At 37.7% G+C, this 20,966-nt stretch overlaps 5 protein-coding genes, 1 non-coding gene and 1 pseudogene across 12 annotated transcripts; 2 read left to right on the top strand and 5 right to left on the bottom strand.

The window, feature by feature from the left end:
• Positions 1-105: 105 nt before the first annotated feature.
• Positions 106-1,813, bottom strand: LOC121785832 (40S ribosomal protein S23). Its single transcript, XM_042184289.1, has 4 exons — positions 1,737-1,813; positions 733-888; positions 503-629; positions 106-415 (listed from the first exon to the last, which is right to left on the bottom strand). Exons 1-4 carry the CDS (start codon positions 1,739-1,741, stop codon positions 275-277), a joined length of 429 nt encoding a protein of 142 aa, XP_042040223.1. The 5' UTR covers positions 1,742-1,813; the 3' UTR covers positions 106-274.
• A 2,739-nt stretch (positions 1,814-4,552) lies between these two features.
• LOC121785840 (interactor of constitutive active ROPs 2, chloroplastic-like) lies at positions 4,553-7,890 on the bottom strand. 7 transcript variants are annotated; one of them, XM_042184304.1, is made up of 5 exons: positions 7,679-7,890; positions 7,096-7,180; positions 6,495-6,570; positions 6,180-6,351; positions 4,553-6,034 (listed from the first exon to the last, which is right to left on the bottom strand). In XM_042184304.1, exons 3-5 carry the CDS (start codon positions 6,512-6,514, stop codon positions 4,724-4,726), a joined length of 1,503 nt encoding a protein of 500 aa, XP_042040238.1. In that variant the 5' UTR covers positions 6,515-6,570; positions 7,096-7,180; positions 7,679-7,890; the 3' UTR covers positions 4,553-4,723. The 7 variants fall into 7 exon arrangements, with proteins under 7 accessions (XP_042040238.1, XP_042040236.1, XP_042040239.1 ...); XM_042184302.1 differs by having other exon boundaries at positions 7,683-7,890; XM_042184305.1 differs by having other exon boundaries at positions 7,743-7,890.
• Positions 7,891-10,538: 2,648 nt separating this feature from the next.
• LOC121788208 lies at positions 10,539-10,647 on the bottom strand (annotated as a pseudogene).
• An 869-nt stretch (positions 10,648-11,516) lies between these two features.
• Positions 11,517-11,588, top strand: TRNAE-UUC. Its single transcript has one exon. It is a non-coding gene; the product is annotated as a tRNA-Glu (tRNA).
• Positions 11,589-12,230: 642 nt separating this feature from the next.
• On the bottom strand, positions 12,231-13,849 carry LOC121787847 (protein OSB2, chloroplastic-like). The gene has a single exon (XM_042186687.1). It carries the CDS (start codon positions 13,700-13,702, stop codon positions 12,539-12,541), a length of 1,164 nt encoding a protein of 387 aa, XP_042042621.1. The 5' UTR covers positions 13,703-13,849; the 3' UTR covers positions 12,231-12,538.
• Positions 13,850-18,135: 4,286 nt separating this feature from the next.
• Positions 18,136-19,105, top strand: LOC121787799 (cell number regulator 8-like). Its single transcript, XM_042186639.1, has 3 exons — positions 18,136-18,457; positions 18,582-18,790; positions 18,868-19,105. The coding sequence occupies exons 1-3, from the start codon at positions 18,214-18,216 to the stop codon at positions 19,099-19,101; spliced, it is 687 nt and encodes a 228-aa protein (XP_042042573.1). The 5' UTR covers positions 18,136-18,213; the 3' UTR covers positions 19,102-19,105.
• A 63-nt stretch (positions 19,106-19,168) lies between these two features.
• On the bottom strand, positions 19,169-20,966 carry LOC121787800 (DNA-binding protein S1FA-like). Its single transcript, XM_042186640.1, has 2 exons — positions 20,819-20,966; positions 19,169-19,537 (listed from the first exon to the last, which is right to left on the bottom strand). The coding sequence occupies exons 1-2, from the start codon at positions 20,861-20,863 to the stop codon at positions 19,322-19,324; spliced, it is 261 nt and encodes an 86-aa protein (XP_042042574.1). The 5' UTR covers positions 20,864-20,966; the 3' UTR covers positions 19,169-19,321.

Below are 20,966 nucleotides of genomic sequence, written 5' to 3'. Positions count from 1 at the left end.
CAAGGAGCGCCTAACTTTATCTGTGCTTAAATAATAGAAAAGAATGTAAAAAACGCAAAATAACTAGAGAATATATCTAAATTACTTAAAATACTGATCACCGAATTTTCCAATCGAACCTGAAACTAAAAATAGCCAATAAATTCACTGAATGCTTGTTCACGAACTCTTACATATAACGAAATAGAAGTTTGACATAAACTGAAGAAAGACAAAAAAAGAAGAGCAAAACAAAGATTCAGCATTTCATCAAAAACATTAGCAGCAAAATCACTTAAGACCTAGGCTTCTCCTTCTTCTCCTTGAAAAGGGCAAGGAGGGAAACGCCTGATACTTTCACCACCTTAAATCTAACCCCGGGAATATCTCCCACAGCATGACCCTTCCGTCCGAATCCGGCAATCAATACTTCATCCTGTACATATAAAATAAAGTTTAGCCAGAGACGATGAAGAACAATGATATCCCAAAAGATAAGAGTAACCTAGTTATGGGAACCCACATTTTCTTCAATGTAGTTTAAGCAACCATCGTTAGGTACGAAGGCAGCAATCTTCTTTCCGTTCTTAATAAGCTGAACTCTAGCACATTTACGAATGGCAGAGTTAGGCTGCTTAGCTTCAATGCCTCTGCAAACAAAGAAAAAGATTTTATGTCAGTTTCAATTATTCACATACAGAACATGTGTAGGTAGAATAAAATCATTTGACTTCATATAGTATGAAATCTCACATCTTCTCAAGCACGATGCCCTTAGCATGAGACGAACCAGCGAAGGGTTTTTTCCACTCATTTCCAAGGTGAGACTTCTTGTATGACTTGTCAGCCCACCTCTGCGTTCTGCGGTGGGACTTGAGCTTGCGCCCGGCTCCCATTCCACGTGTCTTTCTATAAAATGGTTGGTAAGAATGAGAACCCCAGTTACAAAAACCAAAATTGTATGGTAACCAAAGTTGAATGAATTCAGTTGCATTTTCCATGGAATATATACAACAGCAAGAGACAGGAACTACAACGAAGCCAACAAGTGAATCACAGCCATCAATCAAAACCTTCTTTAATCTTTAGAAAGGTACGACATGAAAAAAATTCACATTCCTAACGAGCTAATCTTTGGTAACCTTTTTCAGTGTATCGAGCTATGATCCATGTACATACCAGTCGATTCCATGTACTTGTCTTGAAACCATATATAATTATCTAACAATTTTGTACCAAAATCTCCAATTTAAAGAGTTAATTTAAAGAGTTAATTATCAAACGAGAAACCAATGATAACTTTCCAATTTAAAGAGTTAATTTATGACAAAAAAGGGCCTCGGAAATCCACTGATTATATACTCTTTTTCACAACCAGCTATGAATCAGATTACAAATCTAAAACTAACAGGTTGGCGCAAACGAAATTAAACAGAAGCACATAAATTTGCAGATAAACATTACACGATCTATACATCGACAGATCCGAATTAACACCAACATCAACCAAAATCTTCCCCAAATCACTTTTCCATCTATACATTTCATGCGATTAGAAATCTCAGAGCCTTCTCTCATCCAAAAAACACTAACTGAATCATTGCACACAAACATAAAATATTCAAAACTGAGAAAAAAAGCTTCTTCAAAGAGCGAAAGCCTCAACCGACAAAGATGTCAGAAGAGAAAACGAGACACAGCACGACAACATAAGGATAATTCAGGTAGAATTCGATAAAGAAGATGAATCAACATACCCCATTGTTGCTGATTTGTGAAAACTCAGGAACGGAGAGTAGCGCCTTAAAGTATGAGCTTGAGCGAATGGCGTAAAACCCTAATTTGACGACATAATAAATAGGAGCTCAATTTTCATATTGGGCTTTAAAGCCCATAAAGAGGGGACTTTGTTGGGCTTACTAATATTGGGCTTTGTGGAGTGCTTAGGTTCTTTTTTTGAAATATTATGTCGCTTACTGGTATTTTAATTAATTTTTATTTGATGAAAGAGTGCATCATATTCATATAGTACTATATTCATATACTAGGCGTATCCCTTCTACCAATAAATCAAAGGTTCAATATAATTGCCATATAAATGGAAAACAATTATTGATCAGTTTTAATTTACGGAAAAAAGTTAAAAGATTCTTGATTGATATTCCTTTGTCTCATTATATCGATTCGTAATCTTTTTTTTTTACAGTCTCACCTAAATTGAGTCATTTCATTTTGTTAGTAAAATACATAACATAATTACTAATAATAGTACCGTATAATATTTTCACTTCTCTATTTTATTCTCTCTCCCATTTTTTTCTCTCTTCACTTAAGACGTCATTTTCTTAAATCTCTACCCGATAGAAACGTCTCGCTTATGGTGTGACAAATTGAGTATTTCATAGGAGAATTTTAGTTATATAATACCCTCATTGTCCTATAATGTAATGCACTTAAATATGACACATGTCATAATAAAAAGAGGCAAATTGCGAGAATATTAGATATTCACCAATTTCAGATCAATCTCAAAATTTAAAAATATCTAATTATAAAATAATTTTAACATTTTTATCAATGGTCTGACCAATCCTGGATTTGGAAAAAATTATATATGATGTGAGACTATAAATTATTCTTGTTTAATAAATCTAGTTAATCACGTCTTTAATTCTTTACACATAAATATCAAATCAATAAATCCAGACATAAGGCCATCCGCAACGCTGTCTTTTATCCGTCTCTTAACCGTCTCATCTCTTCACTATTTATGAGCCTCACTGTACTTTTCATCCTATCTCTTAACTAAGAGACAGCACTTGCAACCCTCCATCTCTTAATCATATCATCCGTTAACTATTCATTCAATTTCATTTTTTATTTTTATTTCCATCAAATTCAATTAATAAAAACACACCTTATTAAATAAAATAAAATTACAATTTAAAATCCTAAAAAAACAAAAAAAATATACATAATTAAAATCTAAAAAAATAAATAAAAAAGACATAATTTAAAATACTAGAAATTAAAAATTACACACTTAAAAACTACTCTGCCGGCGAATTATCCCCCGAAGGCGGTGGCGGTGCACTCAAGCTACCTAGAGGCGGAATACCAATTTATCTTGCCAGATACTCAATTCCGGCAAGATGGGCTTGATATTGGGGAGGCGTCATGCGGGAAGTGTCAGCCATCGTGGCGACCAAGTACATGGACATTAGGTTGTTCGAGCCCGAGCCCGCCTGGCTTGATTCGCCTCGGCCCCTCCTCCCTCTAGCCACCTTCACCGCCTTGGTCCCTTGCGGCCGACGGCACCCACGGGAGGACCCCCCTGCATCGGTGGTCGTGCCCTCAACCTCCTGTGAGACAAACTCTTATGCGGCGCTGCCTGAACCGCCCTCATTAGACGAGTATTGACCACCCGCCGTGTGCTTCATGCGTTTCGAGGTCGAACCTGTGCTGGATTGTGCACCGCTAGCCCACCTTTCCTCGTCTCTGACCACCTCCCAAAGATCGACATGTTTGAATTCTTTGCCGTTGTCGTAAAAAAAGACTCACAAAGCCGCTCAGAATGTCGGCTCCACTGGCTCCGCTTTGGTAATTCGCCGCTTCATTCTTGTAGATCCCGCAAAATTTTTTGACTTCTCTGTCGACTCGGTCAAAATGACTGCGGAGCATCTTCAATGTGCGGCGGCGGGACCCCTTTTGCTTATTCTCGTTGTAGGCGTCGGTGACCTTTTCCCAAAAACACTTCTGAGTTTGTTGATTCCCGACGATGGGATCGTACGAGACGTTGACCCGGGCGTTGTACAGAGCCGCCGTGTCCTTGCGGCTGTATAGAGCTTCCACCGCCTCGTCCTCCTTCCGGATTGGGTTCATCAGGGTAATCTTCCCTAATTTGGGATAATCCCTGCGAATACCTCGGAGTGGAGAGACGAGCGTATGCATCCACATCAAAATGGGGTGGTTGGTACGCCGTCAGCGTCGACGAGCCTTGGGTGCCCGGCGTCGACGAACCGGAACCACCCAAGACATTGTACATGCCCCCTAGTCGCCAAACGCGTTTATGTCAAAGCCGCCGGAGCTGCCAGAGTTTTTGTCGCCGGACATTTTGTGATGAAAATTGGAAAGGTGAGATGAAAATTGGAGAGGAAATAAAGATGATTTGAGAAGAATAGATGTATGTTTGTATGTATAATGAGGATGAAGGAAGAGTATTTATAGAATTTAAAAAATAAAAAAAAAAATAACCGTTGAACAGTTATATGACCGTTTTTTAATTTTTTTTTATTAAAATTGAATTTTAAAAAAATGATTTATTGCGTCAGCGCGACGACGCCCACTCGCAGGCCGGCGAGTGGGCGTCACGCCTAGCGCCAACGCGCGCCACATGGCGCTGGCGCGCCAACCGTCTCGCTGGGACGAGACGCGCCGAGACCGGGACGAGACGCGGGGCTGCAACGCCGTCTCGATGCCGTCTCGTCTCGCCGAGACGAGATAGAGATGGCAACGAGACGCGTTGCGGATGACCTAACACACCAGAATTTTTCTCCAGGTGGGAGCGAGAGAGTTCATAACAGTTGAGCATATCAACTATACAAGATTATTACATCTAGTGATTAAGCATCTGCACTAATTCTCCTAAAAATTTCAGACAAGATTGTCTATAAAAACTCACAAAGTGATCAAATCAAGAACTGCATCAATTATTCAAAACAATGAAACAAAACCTTAGCCAACTTCATTTATGTTGCCCTTTCTTCAGCAGCACACCAATCTTCCTCAGCATATTCCCATTTTTCTTCTTAGGAGACTCCCCATCTGTCTCTTCTGAGCCTACCTTCCCACCAACTGTGTCGTAGCCCAACGATCCCGTCCTCTCGACACACTTCCCGTTGGATAGCATGGAGGCCGCTGCCTCAGCCGCCTTCCTCCACTGCTCCGACTGCACCTTCAGCCTCCTCATCTCCCCCTCCATCTCCGCGTTCGCAGCATCCACCTCGTCTTTCGTCTTCTCCCTTTTCAAGATCTCGGATTTTAGAGCCTCGTTTTCTTCATTGATGCTTTGGAGGTGTGCCTCTTTTTCCATTATGCTCGTTTGCATCGCTTCTACCTCGGATTCTGACTTTTCCTTTCCCTTTTCAATCAGTTTCGCCTTCAGTACCTCAATCTCAACACGAGACTCGTTCAGCGCCTCCACCAGCTCGGATTCTCTCTGCAGCGACTCTGACTCTACGTGCTGCACTAGCTCGTACGCGTCTCTGATCTGCAACGTGCTCTGGAGGTACTGGTCTTGGTACCTCCTCTCTGCAGCCTCAAGCGCGCCCCTTAGCTTGTCTGTTTTGCATTTCAGACCATCAGAGGCGTGTTCGTCGCCATTTTCACTACTAGCAAGATCATCCTTGAGTTTGCTGACAAGATCCTCAAGCGCGTCTGCTTTGTTCCTCGCATCCTCCACCTCAGCCAGCAATGAGACGTTTGCGTTGGCATGCTCCATCCGCAGAGCTTCCTCAGTCGTCTTCACGACTTCCAGCAGCATTAGAGCCTTGCCAGCTTCCTCAATCGCCTGACATTCCGATTTTCTGCTATCGTTCAACTCTTTCTCGAGCTTCTCGACCAACTCAAGAGCCTCTGTGAGCTCGTCTCTCAGCCTCCGAATCTCCCTAGCTTGGGAGGCTTGGGACTCGGTCACCCGATCCAGCTGGAGCTTGAGCTTCTGCGTTTCGTTCAGGGCAGAAGCCAACACAGAAGAGTCCATCGAGTGCTGCTTCTGCACAGCCTCCAGTTCCGACTGCCAGACTTTGTCTCGGTCCTGAGACACCTTACGCAGCTCCTGCACCCGAGCCTCCTCAGAGTCCGAGAGCTCCTTTAGTTGGTTCTGTGTTTCCTCGAGCTTAGACGACATGGCTGCAAGCTGCTTCTTGGCTTCGTCCGCCTCCTGCAGAGCCTTTTTCTTCAATGACTCGGACGAGCTCAGCTGCTCCTTCACCTTCTTCAGCTCATCCTGCAGCTGAGCCTCCAAATCGGACACCCTGCTCGGTGCTCTCTTTTTCTACCACACGACAAAAATAAGTTCAAACATTACATCATTAGCATAGATAAACAAATGCATATTACTACTTGCATCTTCTGCTAATCAAACTAAACATGTCCGTTTTCGATGAAATTTGGATGCTCGAATCGAAAGGTATATGCACCTCCATTGCTGGGCTTCGTGGAGACTTCCCAACAACTTTAGGACTCATATCCTTGGGTGTCTGGCTCTTTGGTGATGAAAACGAATCCAGATCTGATCCGGGAGTTTTGAGCTTCCGGGCTGCACGAGGTGTGGCAGGAGAAGGCTTTTGAGGGACGTCGAGAGAGCCCGGTCTACACTCAAACAAAACCATAAAAAATGTCTCAAACATAAGAATCAACTTCATGAACCACAAGACAAACCACAGCTGATCAAAAAACAAGCAAAATGGGATTAAAAAATGCTACACACAAAAAAAAAACGTGTTCATACATACCTCGGTTTAGTGGTCTGCATAACGTACAATCTCAGCAGGTGAAGCTAGCTAAGGCTCGCTCGACCGACTCAAGGCTCTGCAAAGATAGGCACATGGTTAAGGATCATGACTGAGAAAATGCAACCATTAGTAGTCGATTTAGAGTCGAACGGGCAAACCAAACTACTAAAGAGATAAGCAATGCTATCCCTTCAAAGGGAAACCAGAGAAACAAACTCCACTCCCACCAACCATACCCAAAGTAAAAGGGGAAAAAGTGTGAAAAATGAAAATAGTAAAAAGCAAAGAAGTGACAGAGATGAGATATAACAAAGTAGCAACATCAAAGGCCAGTGTATCACTTTCCAAATATTTTCCTTTATTTTCACTCCAGAATTTGAACTGTTTAAGGATAAGAACTGATAACAAAGCAATCCATAATTGAGTAAAGTTGCTATAAACCTTCACATTGTGAGGCCGATGTAATTTGATGCTTATTTATTGAATTGCTTTATGCTAAAGAACAAGCAATTATTAGCACTACTATTATTTTTCTAGAGTTGAGATATATCTACAAGACCACAAGAATGCATAATATCATAAATCTTTTAAGTTTTTACACCTTCAGAGAGAGAGCTCAGAGATAGTTATTGATGCCTTCAATGAAGTAGTGAGTTAGTACCAAGCATTTACTCCCATGTTTAGGTCTGCAGAAGAAAAAATTTACATCCCAAAGAAATTTAAAAATGAAATGAAAATTCATGATCCACCACATACAAACACACAGCAAAGAGTTAAAAAAAACTCATCTTGAATCATAAACATTTGATTGAGTGCTTCAACACCTAACTTCACATTGCAAAACCAACAACAAATTCCCCTCCCATTACAAAAATATAATCAAATTAAAAGTACTCCACAAAAACAGAGAGAGATAGAGATAGATTTCTGGCAAAAAGAGTGATGAAAAATTGAACTTGAATCATAAACATTTGATTGAATGCTACAACACCTAACTTCACATTGTAAAATCAACAACAAATTCCCCTCCCATTCCAAAAAAACAACCAAATTAAAAGCATTCCACAAAAACAGAGAGAGATTTCTGGCAAAAAGATTGCTCTTTTTGAAGAGAAGAAGCTCTGTGCAACAGCATAAACAAGCAAAACTGTCGGCATTGTTGAATGCAAAGGCAGCAAACTCACTCACCACTTGGAAGCTTATCGAATTCCAAGAGAAATGGCGAGGAAGAAGAGAGAAAAACCGTACAGTGTGTGGAGAGATGAAACACGGTAATGACTAATGAGTGAAGAACTCAAGAGATAGAGAGAGAGAGATGGATTCGGACAATGTGTTCAATGGCTGGTGATGCTGTTCCCGAGTCTCTTGCTCTCTCTTTTGCTCTCCTCCTTGTCTATTTTTGGAAGTGAGAAAGGTGCTGTTTGGATTCCGATTTTTGGTTTTAATTAATTCATGTAGACTAATTTAGAATTTTTTGTGTGTGTGACGGAATATTTAATTACTCGTAATACCGTAAATAGTTATACTACCTTCAATTTGATAAAAATATAGATATTTGAGATAATACGAGTTTCAATACAAAATAAAAAAGTAATAAAATAAAAAATGATTATAATAATAGGAATGTATTTAAATGCAAATAAATATGGTACAAACGGCAAACTATGATCTGAACCATTAAAAAATGTCAACAAATGACAAAATAGTAGCAACATAAAATGTTAACAATTGATGTTGTGTTGATTTGTATTGACACTGTGTTGACATTTTCTGTTGCTACTATTTTGTTATCTGTTGATATTTTTTAATGGTCCAAGTCATAGTTTGGAGTTTGTACAATATATGAGTTTACATTTTATCACTACCCTATAATAATATTAGTATAAAATGAACTTAAAATATAGATATTTGAGATAATACAAATTTTAATAAAAAATAATTATAATATTATTAGTAAAAAATGAACTTGTCCAAAAAGAAGTTCAGAAATACTATAGACATTTATTTCCATGGTTTTTTTTGGTAATTACCAATGGTATACAAGCAATATATGTATACAGGGATGTATTCAGATTTAATAAGTTAAATAGTATTCAAAATTAAAACACTTATATTCCATTGGATCTTGTGATTTAATGGTCAGATTAATGTCAAGTGTCATCTAATAATGTTACTTAGCTAAGAATGTCATATTTTAGTCTAATAATGTAGTTTGGCTAATAATGTACTCCCTCATTCCCACAATAATTGACACTCTTTTCCATTTCAGTTCGTCTCATAATAATTGTCACACTTCATTTTTACCATAAATGGTAAGTATGTCTCATATCCCACTAACTCACTGCACTCACATTTTACTATAAAACCAATATAAAAAAATGGGTCCCACCTTCCACTAACTTTTCCAACCAACTTTTTTTTACATTTCGTAAAACCCGTGCCACCACCAAGAGTGACAATTATTGTGGGACGAAAGGAGTAACATTTTAGTCTAATAATATAACTTATAACAATCATCCAATCTAAGAATCCAAGGGCTAAGATTTGTTTTAATTTTGGACAAAATTTCAGTTATCGACTATAGTACGACCCTATGAATATATGTACAAATAAAATATTTGAGATATAATATTTAAGTTTTTATCTTTTGCAGTATAAATAAAAGGGCGAATGGCTAAATAAACTATGAAGTTCGGTCAAATTATAATCGATACCATCCACAATTTTTAAAATAGTTAATTAAATCATAATTTTAATATTTTTTTAATTATCTCATAGTCTTTAATTTAGGAATAATTATGTATACTTTTGGTAATCAGAAAATATCAAACGAACAAAATATCTATCTATTTAAATGACGTCATTTAATACATTTAGTCAACTATGTCTTTAATTTATATATATATATACATGTTACATTGATAGATTCAGGAACATAGCATGATGAAATTTTATAATATGTGACAACTGAGAAAAATATCAGATTTATGATATAATTGGTCATTTTTAAAAGTTGCGGGATAGACCAGAATTTGATCAAACTTCATAATTTTTTTGGTCATTTACCCAGATAAAATATTTGAGTGTTTTATCTTTTTGCAGTATAGTACCCCCTATGTCCCGACCTAATTAAGAATTTTCTATTTTGGCACAAGATTTTAGGTAGTGGTGCTTAGTTAATTAAATTGTTAATACTAGTAAGAATAACATAAGATTGAATATAAAGTAAGAGAAAAAAAACAAAGTAAAAGAGACGTAAAGTAAGACAAATAAAAGTATAAAGAATGAGAAGGGAGGAAAAAGTATGAGAGATGAGTGAGTAAATTATTACTAAAATAGGGAACGTCTTATTTAGGTTGCAACAGAGGGAGTAGTTTTTAGGGTTGTAGTCCCTAAATTAATATTACAAAAATAAAAGGTATTCAATAATATAAAAATAAAATAACCATACTAATATAAAAGAAAAGAAGTGAAAAAAATAATAATACTCCCTCCGTCTGCCATTAAATGTCTCATTTTTCATTTTTATCCGTCCGCTATTAAATGCCTCATTTCACTTTTATTCTATTTGGTAAGTGGACCCTACATTACACTAACTCATTTTATTATAAAACCAATATATAAAATTAGGACTCGCGTTCTACTAACTTTTCTACCAACTCTCCTACATAAAGTCACACAATTTCTTAAAATCCGTGCCGGTCAAATATGAGACATTTAATCACGGACGGAGGGAGTATAAAAATAAAATAAGTGGACCATACATTCCATTAACTCATTCCACCTACATTTTATAATAAAACCAATATATAAAAGTAGGACTCACGTTCTACTAACTTTTCTACCAACTTTCCTATATAAAGTCACACAATTTCTTAAAATCCGTGCCGGTCAAATATGAGACATTTAATCACGGACGGAGGGAGTATAAAAATAAAATAACCATGCTAATATAAAAGAAAAGAAGTGAAAAATAATAATAATATAAAAATAAAATAACCATACTAATATAAAAGAAAGAAGTGAAAAAAAAATAATCAACAAAAAAATTTGGACCATTTCTCGATTTATGCGTGTCATCCTTGCGCAGGGGCCATGCTAATCTTCTCTGTATCGTTCCAATTTTATCGGAGGTCCCCAAACCCAAAGGGACGTACCATCCTCATACTCTGCTGCATATAAACTGCATAATGTATGATTGTAGTTTCGATCTGGGATAGAAATACCACTCGACTGGGCCCAAATGTTCATCTTAGGCCTGATAACTTACGATGTAGGCCCAGGATGATAGTTTTGGGCTTTATGAGTTAAGTACGCCCATTATAGTGGTTTCCTCTTTAAACAACTTCCTTTTTTAACATATTTGAATGAATTATGTAAGTAAAAAACAAATCCCAAACACTACATTTTTACATTCAAAATTTCCAATTCATAACACATTTAAAATTTGTGATATCAAGATTAATTAATCTATGATGTCAAGGGTTTGAAGTTCGAGTCGGCTGTAGGAAAGTCTTCAAATTTAATATTGCGATCACAAAAAAGAGAACATTGTTGCATATTACTTAAATCTCTGCTTCTTCGTAACTCAAACCTTCATTGGACGCCACATGTCCTATGATCCCAGATTTTCTCATTTGCTGAGATCTCATCATCTCATGAAGATCAAGAAGTGTGGTTGATTATGTGTCACTATGATGGTAGTGTGTGTGTGGATCAAGAAAGCTTTTGTTTGTGAAATGGGGAGACTCATATACAACTATAAATGTATGTTGTAGTTTATGATCGGAGATGTGAGTGGTTTACTTCACCACAATGATGTCTTGTAATGGAACAAAAATTAATGGCCCAAATCTGTTGTTTTTTTTAATGCTTGGATCTCCTTCATAGTGAATTCTTTGTTATACAAATAATTGAAAATATATCGCGGTGATATAAAAAGAACATATAATCAAAATATATTTACTAATCAATTTTAATATTATTAGTTAACTAAATATAAAGCCAACCACAATTCAACAATCCGTTGTCGTCCAGCGGTTAGGATATCTGGCTTTCACCCAGGAGACCCGGGTTCGATTCCCGGCAACGGAACTTTTTTGCTTTTCCTCATTTTTCTGAGGAAAATTTTAATAATTGGGAGAAATAGAATTTTTTTGCTTTTCCTCATTTTTCTGAGGACAATTTTAATAATCGGGAGAAGTAGAATTTAAATTACCTAATTTAGAGCTGAAAAAGTTTCACAACTAATGCATGCAAAAAATTTTTTTTTTACAATATTCGGATAAAACAAATACTCCTATTTCTTTTGTTCTCTTAAAAAAGGAGCAAGTTAAGAATAACAAAAAGTCACATAATCTAACACAGAGATTGTTGAGACTTTGCCATAAAAGTATACAAAATGTGATCAAAGCTGGAATTCATAAAACCAAATGTGAGTTTATATACGGATGAATATGTACATATATAGAGCTTATGTTTCTAAACTCAACATTTAAACTCATCCTTATGGAAACTAAATCACTATAAAAGATTACCCCATCTTGGAACTGTGGTTAATGGCGAGGCCAAAGGTCTCGGGTTCGAATTCACGGTGACCATTGTTTATTTATTGTTTAAAAAGATTACTCCATTCTTTCACAAATACAAATCACATATTCTCTTATATGCTAAACCACACCACAAAAGATACAAACTATCATAAGAACAAAACCAGAAACCACAAATCAATCAAGATTTTTAAAAAAGTAAAAGACAACCATCTGCAAAAGATGATTACTGACAACTCATTAGTCATTACACAATCATTCAAGATCAAAACATGGCAGCTCAGATCAACTCCCACCAAGAACTAACAAGAGAAGAAGACACATTCTTGGATTTAGATTTAGATTTCTCAGCAATCTAAAAGATCAAATCATTGAACATTCATAGCATCAAATTCTCAACACTAAGCAATTACCACTAAGGAAAGCTTAATATGCACCAATATCCATCTAGCTTATGCATCAACTTCATCACTCAAGCACAAAAAAATCTACTAATCATGTTGATAGTGGCAACTTAGACAACACCCATTCTGGTGAATCGGAAAGCCACAATGCCTTCTGCGTCTCTTTATGCTTAAAGTCGGGCGCTTTGGGGTTTCGCTTGTTTGCCCTATTATCCCACCATTTACTAGGATTCTCCACCAAGTCATTCCAAGAATCCTCATCCTTACCACTACCCTTCCTCTCACCACCACCATACCCTGCTCCCGGCACGAACTTCGCCTTCACAACCGGAACATCAAATTCCAACTTCCCAATTCCCGGAAGCACCCACTTAGGAGCACTGTTGACCCACAGCACATCACCGGTCTCCTTGTGCTTAAAATCGGGATATTTCTCCTTAACCAGCCCCTTCGCCTTCTGATCCCGATAATCCCACCAAAGCAGGGAGTTCTTCACAAGATCCCTCCACAAATCCAAACCCCTATCCCCATCTCTCTTCTTCTCTAGTTTCACCTCACCAGATCCCGGCATTGCTTCCGCATTCAACTCCACCTTCACAGAATTCAACCCCCAATTCGCCTCACCTGAAAATCTCTCCACTTTGGCATCTTCCACCGCCTTCTCCCACTGCTGATCAAACTTCTCATCAACCACTCCCTCCACCACATTCTTCACAAAACCCCCTTTCGCAAACCCTTCCACAAAATTGAGATTTTCCCCCAAAATATGAAGCTTTCCCCAACCATCGCTCTTCGCAAAGCGCGGCAGCAGCGGCTCCGAGCTCAGCTGCCCCGACACGAGGACGCAGTCGTTCTGCCTCACGTGGCCGGCCACAACGTGGGCCAAATCGCCCTCAAACACAACGGGGATCAACAGAGGAACATTTCCACCGCCGATTTCTTGAGAAATGGCGGTTGAAGCATAATGCTTCCCGCCGGGGAAAGTGTCGAATTGAACAGGAGCCTTCACGTATCCGATCAATTTCACAAAATTAGCAACTTTTGCTTGATACGGAATCTCTAGCGGCTTGGGCCAGACGATCACGTCTCCCGTCGGTTTCGCGATTCTGTCGGAGAAAATTGGGGACGATTTTGGAGGTTTAGGGTTGAACGGTTTGGGGGTTCTTGAGGTGGCATAGGAATTCGATTGAAGGAGGGAAGAAATGGAGGAGAGGCGGATTCGGCCAGATAATTTTGCTCTGCAATGTAAATTCATGGCTCAAAAAGAATTGGTGGCTGATTGGAACTAGGGTTTATCAAGGCTTTAGAATGGGAATTTATACAAATTTTTATTATCTTAAGAAATCATGTACTCCTCCCAATATCGATTTGACATACTATTTCCCAATTTTTGAAACCGTGGAACATTTCATTTATCCTGATTTTGATTTCGTCTTTAAACAATAAATAAAAAGATTAATCATGGTTTTAATTCTATATTTTTATATTTATTTTTATTATCATATTTTAACGTGTCTATCAAGCATAACCTAAAATTGTACTAAATCCCAACAAACACACACTTAGGGCCAATTGGTAATACATATAGATGATCAATGCTCTGCAATGTTCTGCTGCATTTAGTGCAAACATTTGTGACTCTTAAATACTCTCTCCGTCCCGGACTACTCGCACATTTCCTTTTCGACACGGAGATTAAGGAATTAGTGTATAGCAAAGTCAACAATTGCGGCCGTAGGTGATAATTTTTACTAAAAATGGAAAGAGTGCAAATAACTTGGGACGCCCAGAAAGGAAATAAGTGCAAGTAGTGCGGGACGGAGAGAGTATATTGACTAAGACAAGAATAAGTCATTTACATGATCAAAATGATCACGAGTGACGTCTAAAGGGAACACTTAGAAGAAATAAACAAAGGAGAAAGACGATGAAGAAAATGGATACGAATTGTGTTACTGAGCCCTTATTGGCTAATTCTATTTTTGAAAGCATAAGGGTATCCACTATAGGGGCGGCGCATCGGCTGCCCCCTTCCCGCCGCCGCCCCGCCGAGCTATAGTGGAGCGAGAGGCCGCCCCGAGCCAGACGCCATTTTCGGGGCTGAACGCCCATCGACGAGTTTAGTGCGAGGACGTGCAGGTCCCGAACCTCCGGGGCGATAGGCGCGCCGGCCTATAGTGGGGCGGCGGTCAGCGCGCCAGCCGCCCCCTAGAATTTATATTTTTTTTTAATTTTCGACATTTTTTGAGAGAGGAGGGGAGAAGGAAGGAGGATTTTTTTTAATACACGTTTTTTGTTATTATTAATTTAATTGGTTATAAAATTTCGGGGCTATTGGAAGTGTTCGCCTATCGTGGCGGAAACATTTTTTTTGGGCGCGGACAAAAAAACTAGGACCGTGGACAAATAAGGGAGCGGGGCTATTGGGGAAGTCCGTCTTATAGTGGATATTTTAACATTATCGGTTACTTGTTAAAACATCATCTGTTAGTACATCTCTTGATGGCTATGATGAGCCAAACAGAAAAGATGGTCAATAAGGTAAAATCATAACCAATCGAAAGTTGCTATCTTATCAAATTTTGCGAAACTATAACTCTTATATTTTGGATACTAATAAAAGTAAATAATTCTCTATTATATTGAAAATTACACCTAAAAGAAGTACATCGTTTAGCTGGAAAAGATATATTGTGAGTACATTAACGATCTTCACATTTTGTACAATTCTAATCTTAGGCATACACAAAGAATGATAACGCTACTATAAGAAGAATATTTCATTTCTTGTACCAAATCGTAGTGATATGTCTATTACTAAAAAGAACTAACAAACAAAGAATTATAAATTGCCTAACTTGTACAGGTTGCCATTTGCCAAATCACATGTCACAATAATAGTACAACAACCATAATTTATGTATAATGGTGTGAAACTTTTGATAGTTGATTTTTTTTTTCATACTAAACTGCCTTAAAAGTTAAAACTAAATTTGAAGTCAAATTTTCGTCTTATTGCATTGACTAAAATTCTAATTTCATTTTCCCACTATTCAAATTTGAAAGTTCTCTCAATATCTTCACGAGCTCTCAACTCGTACAGAATCCTTCGACTTGCACGACCCGATTCCCACAATTTCTAAAGATATCTCAGTTACTTTTCGATTTCATTTATATTTATTGATTATTTGAATATCCATTCACTTGAGCATTAAAGAACCATCCTCAACAAGTGGCACAAATGTAACATCTTCGTACCACATTGACAATGGCTGCCATCGCATGAGAAGATAAAGCCGCTATAGTCGAAAAATGGAAAGCTCAGATAACAAATTGTACGAATGCAAAGCCTCTGTAACATTCGTACAAACTACAAACTATGAAACGAGGTGAAAAACTAAATAAAGAGCTTAAAATAAGGATATTTATTTTCAAATCAAAATTGACGAAAATTGAATTGATCACTATCCATATCTTATCTCAAATTTTGCCTCTAATTTATAAACATATATACTCATTAAATAATAATCCTCCATTAAAATTAGGTAAACATACCATATCCAAATAAAGAATGTGAGTCTCCTTGTTCTCATCTCTCACTAAAAGTTTTTTGCCAAAGAACCGAAAGTACCTCATAAATAAGCAACAAACATGCCACCCCACCCCATATATATATATAAATGCATATCAAAAAATTAAATCTGCAAATAAATTTACTAACAATATAGATTACCAAATACTACCAATATAAACAGCGAGCAAAGATGAAAGCTTTATCAATGGCAATACTGAGCCCGGGGCGGCCGGAGAACTTCCCGCCGCCCTCGCGGGGGAGAAGCAGATCGTCGCGCTCCGCCCCCATTCTTTACAGGGGCGGAGAAGTGGAGAGCGGCGGCGATCAAGAGCCGTGCTCTCCGAAGGTGACCTGCATTGGCCAGGTCCGGGCGAGGAAATCTCGCCGCCGGAGACGGCGGCGGCGGCGGTGGAGTTTTTTGGCGGGAGGGAGAAGGGTTTTGCGTAGATGGGTGGTGTTTTTGAGGAGCGGTTACTGCAAGAGAGTTGATGCGGTGGCGGAAGTGGAAGGTTCTGGAAAGTTCGAGAATGTTCTTGAGGTTGCGGCGGAATCAGGAATATTCGGAGAGGAAGGTTCGGGGAATCCGAGGAATCTTGATGATGCGAATGCGAATGTTGGATATTCGGAGGGAATCGCGGTGATGGTGACGGGGTGTGGTGGGGATTCTTCTTCTCCTTGTAGAGCTTTGTCGTTAGGGGAGATATTTTTGAGAGAGGATGTCGGTGGAGATGGGGTGGCGGCGGAATCTGGAATATTCCGGGGAGAAGATTCGGGGAATCTGCGTGGTAGTGTTCGAGAATCGTGGTGGAATCTTTGATGCGGAACCAGCGGGAATTAGAGAGATGTGTGATTTAGAATGATGCAAAATATGGAGTATGTATTTATTGTGAATTTTTTAAATTTGTTTGTTTTTTCTTTATTTGTGGTGGATGATATACAAAATAATTTGCATTTTGAGCCTAAAATGTATGCACATTATTTAGAGTTTTTAAAGTCTGATTTGGTTTGTTGATGTTAGTATGATGGAGTATACATCCTAAAACATGTTGGAGTATATATACAACAATAACATCATCGATGATGTTTGGTTTTGTTATTATTTGGATAATGGTTAACTATGTTTGTCAATCATAGCTTTCAACATTTTTGAAATTGTGAAAAAATTGGATTCAATCATTTTCTTTTAATAAACGATATTTAAGTGACAAGTATCCAATTTAGTGCATCCAAATGCATGAACAAAGACTCTTGACGATTGAGACTAGTTGAGACTGACCCTTTATTTTATTTTCAGATCATAAATTGAAAACAATGTAAGAATTTTAGTTCGGACTTTCATTTTATAATGTCACATAAATATGTCTATTCAAATTATTAAATCAATTATTTGTTTCTTGAAGTTTATATGTACATCGAATATCTCCACCTAAAGATGAATGGATGAAATGAAATGAAGTGGTAATGAAGCAATTAAGTATGCTATGGCGTCATAGGAAGCCAAAAAATTTGTGTAAATACAATTTCAAATGTTGATATAGGTTTATTATATAAATCCATAGTCAAATGCAATTATAAGTAGGTTGCACGATCAACAACAAAATTGCATCATCTCCATTGAATTGGTGACATTTCGACTACCAAATATAGTAAATAAGTGTGACTTTTCCATTTATAAACCAAATAAAATTTCACGAGAGAATATCTTTTTTGATTTTCAATAAATTTAAAACCCAACATGACTATATTTATTTTTAGAGAAATAAAATTTCTATTTTATTAGTAGACTATTTCGAATACTCTGCTACTATTTTTTTTCTCAAAAAAAACTCAAAATACATATGTCCAATATTAATAAACACCAATATTTAGTAACACATGTGACTTCCAAAATTCATGGGTTGATCATAGATATATATAGGAACTACAAAACATCAATATTGATAAACTAAACCTGCGGATTGCCACACACAGCCTTTGTTCATTCATTGTGTAATAATGCTAAAAAGTAAAATGAACTAAATCAAGAAAGATATAAAAAGAAATCATTGTAAATGATTCAAATGAGAGATAGAGCTTCTCAAGCAAGCCCACCTCTCAATTTTCTTCTCTAAAATTTTGTACTACAAATTATACACACAACCCTTCTCTTTTTTTTGTGTGTATAAATTTTTTTGTAAATATAATTTGAAAATATGGCCAATTATGATCTTGTACCGATTCAAGAAGAAGTAGGATTAGAAACTGAGGTTGAAATGAAATCCTACGGCGGAGGGAAAAAGCATGAAAGGAAGCCCTCCACCGGCGCCGCCGGCAAGAGCAGCATAGCTCTACCGTCCGCGGCGCCGGTGAGTAGGGTGCAAACGGATGAATGGGAATCCGGCATCTTCTCATGTCTTGGAAAGAATGATGAGTTCTACAGCAGTGATGTTGAAGTTTGTGAGTATTTCATTTTTGCATTTACCATCATGACACGAACCCCGACCTATTGGTTGAAGAAAAAAATATCTTAGCAGTTAAGTTGCCCTTTATCGTCCAATTCTACTCTCTCTATCTCTACCAGGTGTACTTGGGTGTTGCGCGCCTTGTGTGCTTCACGGGAGCAACGTCGAGAGGCTAGGATCAAAACCGGGGGCTGCGACCTTCACTACCAACTGCTTGCCCTACACCGCGCTCTGCTTACTCGGTAACTGCTTCTTCGGCTGGAATTGTTTTGCTCCATGCTTCGCCTATCCCAATCGCACGGCCATTCGCCATAGATTCAACTTAGAAGTATGTTATTTTCCACCCTCTTCTTCTTCAACTTCCCTTACACCACCTCTCTAATTCTCCATTTTTACACACAACAGGGCAACAGTGAGGCCACGGCCAAATCCATCGGCTGCTCGGAAAACATCAGGATGCATGAGACCCAGCGCGAGCACTGTGAGGCTGCCTGCGACTTAGCTACGCACATTTCATGCCATCCCTGCGCCCTTTGCCAGGAAGCTCGCGAGCTGCGTCGCAGGCTACCTCACCCGGGGTTCACAGCCAAACCTGTGATCGTGATGCTTCCACCTGGAGAGCAATCGATGGGCCGCTGAGCCTAGAGGGTTAGATCATGAATCTAGTGTATATACATATAAGTTTTGGATTAGACAGACCTCACGATTTTTGTATAAATAGTTCAACTTCATATTTAGACTTAAGTCTTAAACAAAAATGCAATTTAGTAATGACAAAACAGCTAGGAAATTCGAACGAGAGGCCTACACGGTGCAACAGTATCTCAGCAAAGTTCACAACATAAGGTGTTTGAAAGGTCTATTCTCCAGGAGCTGATACGCCTTGCTTGAGTCGTTCTTTCTTCATCTTCTTCTTGGAGACGGGCTTCTTTTTCTTTGGTGGCAAGGTCTTTTGGGCGTAAGTGTAGAGCACGTAATTTCCAACAAGGAATGACAAGAGCAGCCCTCCGATGACAAGTAATACGATCAAACCTGGGTTGAACCCTTGAGCTGCACCATCATGGGCTGCATTTTTCTGGCAGATGAAAAATATGAGATGGACAAATCAAGATAATGCAAAATATGAACAGATTAACTGGTTATATCACACGAACAACATGTCCACCTGTTTTGTTACGAAAGCATATCCCAATGCACTTGTGGAAACATAAGAATCGTTGAAAAAACACTTCCTCCGCAGTCTAAATGTGAACAAGTAATAATAATGTATGCAAGTAGAAAACTCTTAATGTGAAAACATAGAGAAATTCACAATGCGCAAGTTCTGCTTAAGAACATAAACAAGCATACAAAGGTAATTATTGAAATCGAATCCACTCTTCTCAAACAAATATAAATGGCTTAAATATCGGTCCAGATGTCTGCATAAAGAGATCATCAACTCAAGTAGAACAAGGATTTCCCCTTCATCTTCAAAAATGGAAATCCACAGTTATGATTAAATTATGATATACAAAATGTGAAGTTGCAACACATATAGAGTCAAAAGTCTCCATAAATATGTTAAATCAACAAAATTCAATTACATTATATTATCTCCCGATTCTCCCCAAGCAAGAGCTTTAAAAATTACATTCAATCTTTATTTGATTATCAATTATACAAAACCATGAACCAGCTTCAAGCTAATCACACAAAAAAAGGATTTTTATCAATATGTGTTTCTTAATGCACACATCAAATGTTTTTCTTTATCATTCAATTAAGCTCAAAAAAGCTTTTAGATATTCTATTCAAGTACAATTACTTATGTTTGTCAAAACAACCTAATGATCAATCTCAAAACTCAAATCAAGCATAAAAAAGTTATTAATTTAACCTATATCACAAGGCATAACAACATTATCCCCTATACCAAATTAATCAATAACAATTAGCTCAAAATAAAATATAATCAGTAACAATTATTTTTTGAATAATAACTTCAAAATTATAGCTCAAGAAAAAACATCAGGATTCACTTCAAAACCGCATGCAGAAACAAATAATCAAAATCTGAAAATCCAAAATCGCAAAAAATAATAATAAAAAAAAATCAACAAAATCCAAAAACTAACCCCATACAATTCCAGCTGATTACAATGAAAAACAGAAATTCCTTCAAAACAAAGTGCATGCAATAAAAAAATGCATCAACAGCCACCAGATCGGAGTCAGCCAGACTTCATAAAACCACATATCAATAGCGGAAAATGTTACTATAAAAACTAACTGCATTTGTTTAAAAAAAGATTGATTAAAATCACAGATCTGCCAAAATCGAGTTCAAATCGAAAAGAGGAAAAAATGATAATACCACGCGATCGAACGACGGAGGAACCTTGAAATCATCTGCTCCCATTGCCGTTTTATTTATTTAATTTTTTTCCAGATTTTCCTTAGGGATTATAAGAAAGGTAGGTGGAAAGACTGATGAAGTAACAAAGACAGAATTTCGAATTAGG

Source organism: Salvia splendens, chromosome 22 (assembly GCF_004379255.2).
Source record: "Salvia splendens isolate huo1 chromosome 22, SspV2, whole genome shotgun sequence".
In the NCBI taxonomy this organism is placed as follows: domain Eukaryota; kingdom Viridiplantae; phylum Streptophyta; class Magnoliopsida; order Lamiales; family Lamiaceae; genus Salvia; species Salvia splendens.
The sequence above is the reverse complement of the archived record's forward strand: the minus strand, read 5'-3'. Positions and strand labels throughout refer to the sequence as shown.

Excerpts from the sequence above, each read along its gene's own strand:
- LOC121785832 (XM_042184289.1), bottom strand. Across the intron at positions 630-732 it reads GGCATCGTGCTTGAGAAGAT|AGGCATTGAAGCTAAGCAGC; the intron begins GTGAGATTTCAT and ends CTTTGTTTGCAG. Across the intron at positions 416-502 it reads TAAACTACATTGAAGAAAAT|GATGAAGTATTGATTGCCGG; the intron begins GTGGGTTCCCAT and ends TTATATGTACAG.
- LOC121785840 (XM_042184304.1), bottom strand. The coding sequence starts at position 6,514 with ATGCAGACCACTAAACCGAG. Across the intron at positions 6,352-6,494 it reads ATGCAGACCACTAAACCGAG|ACCGGGCTCTCTCGACGTCC; the intron begins GTATGTATGAAC and ends GTTTGAGTGTAG. Across the intron at positions 6,035-6,179 it reads CACGAAGCCCAGCAATGGAG|AAAAAGAGAGCACCGAGCAG; the intron begins GTGCATATACCT and ends GTCGTGTGGTAG.
- LOC121787847 (XM_042186687.1), bottom strand. The coding sequence starts at position 13,702 with ATGAATTTACATTGCAGAGCAAAATTATCTGGCCGAATCCGCCTCTCC.
- LOC121787799 (XM_042186639.1), top strand. The coding sequence starts at position 18,214 with ATGGCCAATTATGATCTTGTACCGATTCAAGAAGAAGTAGGATTAGAA. Across the intron at positions 18,458-18,581 it reads CAGCAGTGATGTTGAAGTTT|GTGTACTTGGGTGTTGCGCG; the intron begins GTGAGTATTTCA and ends TATCTCTACCAG. Across the intron at positions 18,791-18,867 it reads GCCATAGATTCAACTTAGAA|GGCAACAGTGAGGCCACGGC; the intron begins GTATGTTATTTT and ends TACACACAACAG.
- LOC121787800 (XM_042186640.1), bottom strand. The coding sequence starts at position 20,863 with ATGGGAGCAGATGATTTCAAGGTTCCTCCGTCGTTCGATCGCGTG. Across the intron at positions 19,538-20,818 it reads CTCCGTCGTTCGATCGCGTG|AAAAATGCAGCCCATGATGG; the intron begins GTATTATCATTT and ends TTCATCTGCCAG.